Source organism: Eumetopias jubatus, unplaced genomic scaffold (assembly GCF_037043125.1).
Source record: "Eumetopias jubatus isolate StellerSeaLion01/CBP00866 unplaced genomic scaffold, mEumJub1_p1.0 scaffold_11, whole genome shotgun sequence".
NCBI lineage: Eukaryota > Metazoa > Chordata > Mammalia > Carnivora > Otariidae > Eumetopias > Eumetopias jubatus.
The window spans coordinates 45,344,026-45,355,072 of record NW_028274817.1 but is presented as its reverse complement, the minus strand read 5'-3'; the positions used below and the strand labels follow the sequence as shown (position 1 = coordinate 45,355,072).

At 43.0% G+C, this 11,047-nt stretch overlaps 1 protein-coding gene across 1 annotated transcript; it reads left to right on the top strand.

Annotated features, from left to right (window-relative positions):
- The first annotated feature begins 2,893 nt into the window (after positions 1–2,893).
- TCEAL2 (transcription elongation factor A like 2) lies at positions 2,894–3,501 on the top strand. The gene is given in 2 exon segments (XM_028095352.1): positions 2,894–3,404; positions 3,407–3,501. Coding segments are annotated over 2 exon segments (591 nt in total). The 5' UTR covers positions 2,894–2,908.
- The last annotated feature ends 7,546 nt before the right edge of the window (positions 3,502–11,047 follow it).

Sequence of the window (11,047 nt, the reverse complement as noted above, 5' to 3'; positions counted from 1 at the left end):
GATAATATGTTGACTCTATTAACAAAAGAACTCAGGAAACAATTATTGATGATAGCTTACTTATTTTTTTGTATTGATGATAACTTAAAATCAGCATCATCAGATGATTAAAACAGAAAATCTGTTTTAGTGATTTGATATTATTTTAGTCAAATTTATGGAATAATAACAATAATGATCAAATACTTTTGAAGTTCATATTCATGAAAGGGAAACATCCAGCCTTGTTATGAATGATATTGTGAATTCAGTCAAAAATTCAACATTGAGGGTAGTATTTTTTGTTATATGGTGATAATGCGAATACGCATTTTGGTGGAGCAAAATGTTGTAGAAAGATCAATGTTTTGCTAAATAAGAAATATGCAGCAGAAATAGTTAGAATTGGTTGTGTCACACACATAATTCATAATTGTGTAAACAAGATGTGGCATTTTGCAAATCAAAAGAGAAATGGAGGTTTCCCATATTTACACATAAAAAAACTCATGCACACATATACTCTGTATGTGTGTGAGAGAGAATACACAGTAGAAGCTACAATGTTGGCAATTTTCTAGTTCTCTGGCTGGGTGGTGGTTTCACAAATGTGAAAGAGAAAGGGACAAACATGGGTTACTAATAAGAGTGTTGTGAACCAAGGGTTATGATGAATCTATACATCTGTGGTGCATTTAAAAAAATGTCTTAATGCTTTTTTTTCTTTTTGCCTGTCTGACATTCTACATGAGAACAGGTCAAATATTGGAGTGCAAGTTTCAAGTGTGAAGAGAAGTGAACGGAGAAGGTGAAAAGGAAGTTGCTGAAAGCAGGTTGGGGTATATGGATTTTGAGGTCCCTCGGGGATATTCAAGCAGTGCTATCCAATAGACAGTGGGCAAAGAGGGTCTGGGGCTAAGGGGAGGAAATAGCTTGGAGATGGAGATTTGAGAATCATCTGTGCTTAGAGGGAAATGATCAGAACTCTCTCAGGGAGAGAGCACGTGTGGACTGAGAGAAGAGGCCCAGGAACACAGCTACTCAAGGTGGCAGCGCCGCTTCCTGGCGGGCACTACTGCCTGGGCTCTGGAGTCAGGCAGAGCCGGTCTTGAAAGCAGCCTGTGGGACTCAGTTGCTGAGCGCTCCTGGCAAAGTCGGGTACCGTTCCTGTGATCAGCGGTCACACCTGCAATGACGTACATCGCAGAGGGATGCTGTGCGAGGACCTGAGATGCGCCAGGTAAAGCACCTGCGGTCGGGAAGCCTCCGGGCGCCTGCTCTCTCCTTGATTCCCCCTTTGCCACCCCGCCCCCCCACCGTGTTCGGTTGCTGGGTCCCTTGGGGATGGGGGTGAGGGGGCGGGGCGGGGACCGAGCTCGGGTGACGCGGCGCTCACGTGACCGGCTGGGCGCCGACGTGGGCAGCAGCCCCCGCGCCCGCCCGCTCGCCGGCCCTGCGGTCCGGTCCCTGCGCCCTCCGCTCCCATCGCCCGCGCGAATCCAGCTCCCTGAGCTGCCCGGGCGGCGGGCGAGGGGCAAGCGGGCTTCGGCGAGCCCGAGGAGGCGCAGGCCTTCCCCGGGCCCCGCAGGTCAGTGTGAAGGTGGGCGCTGCTGGCGGCCCCGCGCTGGGGTGGAGGTGGATGGCAGTAGGAACCCGGAGCAGCGCGGGGTGGGATGGGGTCCGGGAGGTTGGTGAGGAGGGGGATGCAGCGCGGATGTGAGCAGGTGGGGAGGGAGCACCCCGCCGCCTCCTCGACGCCCCTCCTGTGCGCCCTCCATGCACTTTTGGACCTGAAATGGGGGGGCGCCCCTGCAGTGCGACAGTGAAATGTAGACATATTCTAGAAATAACCCCCTATCACACTCTGCAACTAAAAGGAAATACCGACCTCCACGGAAAGGGGGTGAGGGTGGGCGGCTTGCCTGCAGGGGAAGGGGACACAAAGATTCAAACCATTTGGAAAGCATCCTGGTCTGAAGTCTGAGGCCTGAAAAGTAATGGAGGCTGGGGTTCAGGGGAGGTAGGGGAGGGAAATGTTGTATGAGGAGGGCCCAGATTCAGGAAAGAAACCTCAGTAGGCTGAGTGCACAGTCGCTGCTCTTGTCACTCTCTGTCTGCAGGTCTGGTGTCTGTCCTCAGCACTGTGCAAGTGTAGAAAAGGAGGAGGAACATGTCCAGAGTCCCCACAGGTCAGTGAAGGGGGGCAGGGTGCTGGACAGGAATGGTGGGGGGTGTAGAGGGCACAGCTTGGCCAGAATTTGAGGTCACCAGTGCCCATCCCCCCACTGCCCATCCCACCACCACATATATTGCACACACCCAGCCACACTGAAGGATGGTATAGAAGGTGGTAGCCCCTGCCAGGGAAAAGTTTGGGAGGAATGGTGGGGTAAATGGTATATAGAAGACACTTGGAGGGCTGGGATTCAGAAAAGGGACCAGAGTTTTTGTGCATCTACTGAATGCCCAGCCCCTCTCTCCTGTCTGTCTGCAGTTCTGTGTGTTTGTTGTCAGCACTCTACAAGGCTAGAAAAGGAAGAGTTACTTGTTCTGAATTTCTGCAGGTCAGTGAAATAAGGGAGTCCTGGACAGGGACTCAGAGTGGTGGGGAGTGTGGAGCGTACAGCATGGACAGAATTTGGAACCCCACTACCCACCTCCCAGCACGTTTACACTTTACCACGCTGAGCAAACAAAGAGAAAATGTCAGGGCCTGAGAGAGAAATGGTTGGCTCACCTGTGTGGGAGGAATGGTGGGAGAAGGAGTGTGGCTGAAGACACACTTGGAGGGCCAGGCCAGGTTAAAGGAACTCAGACAAGGGGAGATATGTGACTACTTTCCAGACCTGCATTCCACCCCCAAGCCCTCAGTCTCCCTTGTCTACTCTTCTTCCCACTCCCAGGACAGGAAAAGGAGGGGAATCTCAACATGGAAAAACTCTGTGATGCAAATGAAGGAATGCCTGAGAACCAAGGAAAGATGGAATACAAAGAACCGCCACAGGATGCGGGAAAGCCAGAATTAGCTTGTACTCTGGAAGACAAGGAAAAGTTGGAAAATGAGGGGAAGACAGAAAATGAGGAAATACTAAAGGACAAGGAAAGGCCAGGGAGTGTGGCAAAGCGAAAAGAGGGAAAGCCAGTAAACGAGGGAAAGCCAGAGATCCAGGAAAAGCCAAAAGAAGAAAAGCCAGCCATCGAATCAAGGGTTGCAGGAAAGCGCCCAGCTGGGGATGATGTACCCAGGAAGGCCAAAAGAAAAACCAACAAGGGGCTGGCTCAGTGCCTCAAGGAATACAAGGAGGCCATACACGATATGCATTTGAACAATGAGGAGATGCTAAAAGAATTTGACGAGATGGCCAGGGTGGAGGATGAGGTGAAGAAAACCAGACAGAAATTGGGGGGATTTATGTGGATGCAAAAAGTTTACAGGACCCCTTCCACCCTAGGGGCCCAAGGGAACTCAGGGGTGGGTGCAGAGCCCCACAAAGGGGCTTTGAAGACATTCCTTTTGTGTAGTGCCCCTGGCAGGCATTTGCCAAGCCCTGTGCTTTAATCTTATGCTAATAATTTGCTTTAGCTGTCACTCTGGTTATCAGTAGCCTTTTGATCCAACTAGAGCACTCTACCAGTAGGGGATTTTTCACCCATGTGCATTGCAAAGTCGTTATAATTCTTGGAAAATAAAGTAGCTTATAATATCATCTATAGAATCAGTCCACTTTGTAAAAAAACACATAAGTTTATATAGTACATCTATGCACAGGAAAAATAGAAACTTTTGTTCACCAAAAGGTTAACAGTGGTTCTCTGAATTTTAAGACTGTGGGTGACTTATTTGTTTTCTTTCTACTCATATTTTTTCCCTAAAGAACACAGATTATTTTTCTCATAAAGAAATACTAAAGTATAAAAAAAGAAAACAATACACAAAAGGAAATACAAAGATCTGTTCAGTGAGTTTATGAAGGCAATGGAGACACTTAAAATTCTTGTCAGAACTTAAAACAATATGTAGAACTCACATTACCTCTAGGACTCATATTTAGAGGAATCAGCCGGCAGTTATGACAGATCCATTGCTGTAAAAGACAGTCTTGTCATCTGTGAAATGGGGATAATACTTGCCTCACAGGATTGCCGAATGGAATAGATGAGGTGCTGAGTATGTGAGCTGTGTTGGTCTGGTTTCTACTTTTTCCCCTACACTAGCAGGGACCAAGACCCGGCCCCCCGATCAGACACTTGGAAGAGGGTAAGGTACAGCTCACCTATGCTCAGGAACAAGGCCAAAAGATGGGTGCCACCCTCCCCTGGGTACTGCCATGTCTTCTGGACACTGTGCCTTTTCTTATGAGTTCTGCACACTATTAAGGGTCCCACTGCTGCTGATGGGCTGGTGTCCTCAAGGTGACAAAGTTATGCTTACCCAAGTGGGTTAACACCTCAGTGATACTTTGGCCCTTAATGGATTTCAGATTTTTTTTTAGCAAAACAATCCTTTCTGTGTTTGTTGCTTTGTAATTATGTATTTGCAGACAGCTATCTCTACTGGTTTCAGATATGGGAGGCTAGAATAAAATCTGAGTGGCACACACCAGTTTTTTCATCTGTTGGTGCCTTGTCTGCTTGATTCCTCTTTCCTTAGAGGAAATTGTCTCCTAGGAAACTCTTGCCAGGTCCTGCCTTACAAGGTTAACACACCTTCCCACACTTAAGGTTTTCAGAGCATTGCTACTTAAATAGTGGTCAGTGGACCAGCTGCATCAGCATCACCTGAGAGAGAGTTAGAAATGCAGAATCTCAAGTCCCCATCCAAGATGTACTGAATCAGAATCTCCATTTAACAATATCTGTAGTTGATTTCCGTATGCATTAAAATTTGAGAAGCACTGTTTTTAAGGAGACTTTACCTAGCCTCCCTACTCCCACCTTCACATGAAATATGTGACTAGAAGAATAAATACATGTACTACATAAGATATACATCAGATTATCTTTGTTAAACTGTGTTAACTGTGTTAAACTTTAGTTCTACATTCCCTGTACTAATAGAGCCTAAAACAAATTTAGTGAGTCAAGACCTGCAATTTATTAAGGAAGTAGGGTAGATTAGTAAATAATCAGATTATATCACATCACAGGTAGGTAGGGTAAGAATTGTTTTGTGAAATTTGTGTTTCAGTTACATATATATGTATATTTGTACACCCTGAGTTGTGATGAAAAATGTATTTATGATTGTGGACTGATACTTTTAAAAAACTGAGAAACACTGCATTGTACTCTGCTTCTCAAAGCACAGTCTTTCCTTTCCATCCTAGTACCTCTAATGCCTAGCACAGTGTCTGACAAGTCACAGGTTCTTAATAAATTTATAAATAATAATAATTAGGAGTTCTCACCCCAGATAATGTCTTGTCTAGATAAATAACTGAACTTCTCTAGCAGGGTTTACTTGCAGTTCCAAATGGAACACCATGTAGAAGTGTATTACCACAAATTTAACCCTATCTCATTTTATTAAAGCTTGCATGTTTTTGAAGTGTGCTAGTCTGCCACATGTCAGAATCACCAGGGGACTCTGTTGAAAATGTGAACTCCTGACCCCTACCTCAGATCTACTTATGTGATTCTTATGACTGTGATTCTCAGACTTCTTATGTGATTCTGATTCATCCTAAAGGCCGATGTCCACTGACTTATATATTCATTATGATCTCAGTCATATTAAGTGTGAACCACCAATAGGTAAACAGAAGAAAACAATTGCAACATCTATTTCTGGAGAGAGATGGGAGATGAAGTTCTTTCTAAGGTGTAAAACAAAGTTTGGGAGTAAGAATACATAAAGGCAAGGATTCATATATCTACTGAAGAGAACCTGAAAGTGTCTTTAGAGCAAATCAGATCTAGAAACAAAGGCAAATGGAAAGCATCTCATAGTATTGTGTAGTTCCTTCTTCAGGTGCTATGATAACTATAGCAGTTAAACAGTTCCATTGCTGAAGAAGACTCATGGGACTCCAAATGTCGGTGCTTGCAAATCCATAGTTTAGTGCAAAAAAAAAGATGCAATATAGCAACAGCATTAAGGTTATGTGTCACAGCTAAAAGCTGTCTTATGAGACAGACAAGGGGTCTGGAGTGGCCAGGTGCAAGCTCCAATTGTCTGCCCTCTCTATAGGAACCCTGGCAATAGGCACTTCTTTTGGACCAGGAACCACTGATGTGTACACAGAATACCTCAGAACCAGAGAGCACAAATGGAGTCTCTGCCCAGGATTCTCCTACACTGCTGGTTATGTAGGCATATTCTTGCTATGTAGCTAGCTTCAACAGCAGAGCGCTCTTGGTGGGAAGGTTCACCAAGACTAGGTGCAAATAATCAAACTTGTTGTTACTAATAAACAACAAGCTGGTACAAAGCATCCATAACTTCTCAGACCCGTGGTTATAAAACAGTATTCGTATTATCTTTAATGCCTTTACCATAGGACAGTACTACACAGGTACATTTCTTATTTCAGTAGGTGAGCTCAGACAAATCCCAGTCTTATTTGGGTTGACCCTCTAATAACAATATACCATTTACTCTCTTCCTTACAATGTAAATAAAGTCAATGGGGTACCCTTTCTCACTGCAGGCACAATTCCCACTGACTACTACTAACATGACTTTCACCCAGTTGCTGGATATCTCTCCATCTCATCTGGATTCACTCTCCTCCCTTTCTGTATCCTGGGAAGTCTGACCTATATGAACTACATCAAAGGACTCCCTTGTCCTTTGGGAACCAGCAGTGAACAATGTGGTCAGGAACTTTTCCTCCCAGTTTGTTTCCTGCACTGTCACCAGATGCCGAGTCTCTTCTCCAAAGGTTTCTGTAAGGTGGCCCTCTCAACATAGGCTATGTGTCTCCAACTTTTAGTAAATCCTCTCTCCCTTTGTCTTTCAGGGCTAGGGCTGATAATCCTACCTTTACTAGCGACAGAGTATTGCACTGTCTCTTGTGGTTCTCCAATACTCTTCCCACACCATTGTGTATTGACTTTTTGAAAAAAAAAAAAAAAAACTCCTCTCACATTTTCTAATGTGAATGTGCCCCCTGTTTTCTGCCATGCACTTCTCAGATATAGTAGTAAATACCAAAAGTTACTACAGGAATTGGGTTGCTCATTTGAAGAGGGAAAAATAACCTCCTTACAATGGGTGTAAGGAGAGTGGAAAGCAGCTATTAGGAGAGGTTCACTGGTACATGGCATGTGTCAGTATCACAGTCAAATTAACACCACTGGTGGCATGGAATGAAGTACAGGAATCCAAAGTTTTGGGAATCAAGCAGATGTGTCATGTAAATACTGTGTTGAAAATAAGTATCCAAAAAGTTGTGGAGTTATCTGATGGTCTTAAAGAGTATGCATAGGGAAAAGAGGAAATTAAAAACTATGAAAATACAACAGAAAACACATGTAGAACACTAGAAAACCTGCATGACATGTTTGAAGGAGTCCCTCATCTTATGATATATAAAACTGAGGACCAAGTCTGGGTACTCATAGTGTCACAGAGTTCCACTGCCAATAAAATGTTCTACCTGCTATGGCTTTTACAATAAGGTAAGGATGCAAGTAGGGAAAGAGTGGAATCCTGAAATATCAAATAGGGACATTTGTGTAGACATGCTCTAAAATATTAAGAAATGCACTAGTGAGAGGGTCACCAAGCATCTTTGAAAATTTCTGTGTGTCTGTGCTCTGTAGGCTGGAGAGAATGGTGGAGAGTACTGCAATGGAATCAGCTACTTGATCTTAATGTGAATAAAGGGATCCCAGAGTGATGGAGGTCAGGTGACAGTGCTTAATCAGATAAGACAAGGTGAGTGCAACTACAACAATAAGCCACAGGAATGAAATGATAATTAGAGGATGTTTGAACCACAGGGATCTGTGGTGATGGCTAATCAGAGAATTCCAAAAAATGAAATAATTGGGCAGTGTATAGGATGCTGCTCAATATACTTCAGGCAGAAAAAAAATTCTAGATCTGCTGGAGAGCCTAATTAGAGTTGCTGTGGTGGGGTTTCTCAACTTCTTACTCAACTGAGGGGAAGGCAGAGTACCTTTAAGGTAGGACCCTACAGCCACTGGTGTATGTTATAAATCTTCCATTCAACCTTTCCTAGTGGGACCTGCAGATATTTTTTAGGGTGACTGTGCACTAGAGAAAAGGAAATATCAAGACCTTCTGAGAGTTATTAGCTAAAGACTCTGAACTGGTGTTAACCTCTAGACTGAGAAACAGAGAGGCAACAAGATAGTACAGAAAAGGCTATGACAGACTAATGGGGCATGGTGGGAAAAAATCTACTGTATATGTAATCAGAGTTCCAGAAGAAGAGGAGAAAGAGAATGGAGAAGAAACACTGTGAAGAAATAATGGAAAACTGACTTCTGTCATGACTGCCTGAGGAGCCCCACTACTGACCTGATACCCAGTGAAAGTGATGAAAATTATATTTTAAAAACCAACAACCATTAAAGCTTTTGGAAATGGTCCTAAGGACAAACAGCACACAAAGAAACATCTGTTCAAGAAAATCTACAAAAATTTAGTAAAGTGAGAGCCTGTAATATTTGAACCAAGACAGTTCCTTCCCCAGTTTCCAAGCTCAATGAGGTGGATACTTCATTCCACACTGCTGCAGCCAAAAACACAGGGCTCCTTCTCCCCAAGACCCCATCCAGAGGGCCTACTTCACAAGAGGGGCAGGACTTCAGCATTCTTCATCCTTATCCCAAATGCCTGTTGCTGAGACTAAATCCTGGATGAGTTCAGCTGAGGGGGGGTTCTCCCTTCTTCTGCCCAACTCCCACTTGTGGAACAGAGAATCTACCTTGGGCATAGCATGCCTAGAATATTTGGGGCTCAAATTGTCCTTGCCTTGAATAAGGAAAGGGTTAAGGTATAGGCAGGGAAAGATAGGGGGCCCCTGGCTAGGCTCTGAGACTATTCCTGGCAGGCAGAAGCACTAAGAGAGAGTGAATGAACAAGAGATAAGGAAACAGACCACCTGGCTTTGGATGGTCCGGAGTATTTTTCTTTGGTGGCTACAATGTATCATAAAAAAATTACCAAATCTCAAAGAATTAAGTCATTAAGGGTGTTATCAATAGTCCATGCTCAAACCAAGATGGCACAAGAAGCTCAAGGCCATAAGTTTCCCAGTCAGTTTTCAATAAAAGACCAGCCTACAAGCTCTCAGTGGCAACCCTGTCGGGACCCCTCTCACTCCTGAGAGCTTTTTCTGTATCTTTGACTAAAAAATCTCTATTATTTTACTCACTCTCCTTTGTCTGTGAGATTTATTCTTCGACTCTTTGAGACAAGCACCTAGTTGTCCCGCTTCAGCCTCAGCTTATGAGGCAGTGGTACTATGCCAGGAAATGCAAACTGAGAGGACCTCAGGCTGCTGTCCCCATCCACTGAGGGCTCAGATCATACAACAGATGTGATATTCAGAAAGAAGCTATCCATTGCCTGATCCCCAGTTCCAGAGCCCTTGTTCAGAGATTTTACTGGCGGGATAAGCAAGCCATAAAATAGCTCCTTATCTATTCCCAAAGGAACTGGCTTCACCTACAACAGAGCACAGAGAATCTTAAGCCTAAGGGCACTCTCAAGAAGTGTGATGGTTGTGGTGAAAATAAATTGGAAGAATTCTCATGGGTCTAACAAACATAGAGCCTTGACTGTGGGCTGGCTGGTTTGCAGGAGAGAACTGAAAAATAAGACAGCTTAGAGGAACCCTCCTGGAGTCAAGTATCAAACAGGTATCAAAAGCTGACCTCAGAAAGTATCCATCTGAAGGAGTCACAGTTTGATTGGATTAATTTGCAGAGAAATTTATGCCAAGGGCACTGCTGAAAACAAGAGAGCAATCAACTAAGAATTAGTGGAATTTAACAGCTAGATGTGTTCAGGGAAACAGTGAAGGAAAACTCTACCAATACCACTGTGATTCCAGTATGCCTGTGTTCATACCCAAATTTGAACATCAGAAGGTTAACACTATGTGTGTGAGCAGTAGATTTTACTAAAATAGTCCAGCCAGTCACTAAACAAATAAACAGGTAGATAACAATAAGAAATCATGGTGTGGGGGGAGTATCCTGAGTTGCTACAATATATTATATAAAATGTCCAGTTTCCAGCAAAAATTATATGACTAGCAAAGAAACAAAAAAGTATACCTCATGCACTGGGAAAGAAAGCAGGCAAAAAACTGGGAGAGAGACCAGATATCATATCTAATAGAAAAATATTTCAATGATATATAGATATATCTAAATATTTATCTATCTATAAAATATGTACATATATATTTCCACAGAACTAAAGGAAAGTATGATTAAAGATGTATAGGAAGGTGTAATGACAATGTCATATTCAAAAGAGAATATCAATAAAAAGATAGAAATTATAAAAAGAACTAAATGGAATTCTGGAGGTGAAAAGTACAACAACTGAAGTAAAAGTTTTTCACCAGAGGGATTCAACAGTAAATTTGAACTGGCAGAAAAGAATTGGAAAACTTGAAGTTAGATCAATAGAGATTATACAAACTGAACAACAGAGAGAAACAAGCATGAAGAAAATGAACAGAGTCTCAGAGAAATGTGACACACCATTGGGCACACCAGCATTACGTTTAAGAGTAGTACCAGAAAAGAGGAAAGAGAAAGATTATTGGTACTATAACATATAAAATTTTACTATATGTGTAATATATTTGCTAATAACAGCACAAAAGAGGTGGGTGGGAGTAAAGCTGTAAAGGGCTGAGGAAATAACTACAGGTGGGAAAGTGTTATAAATAAAAGTCATAAATATGACAACGTGTTGTTGGCCTTGCAACATTAATAAATGTAAAATATAATGATAATGGCACAAAAGGGGAGATAAGGGAATAGAGCTATATAGTAATAACATTTTTATATATCATTGGAATTAAAAAGGTATGACTCTGAAACTGATTATGATATGTTAAGATATATATGGTAA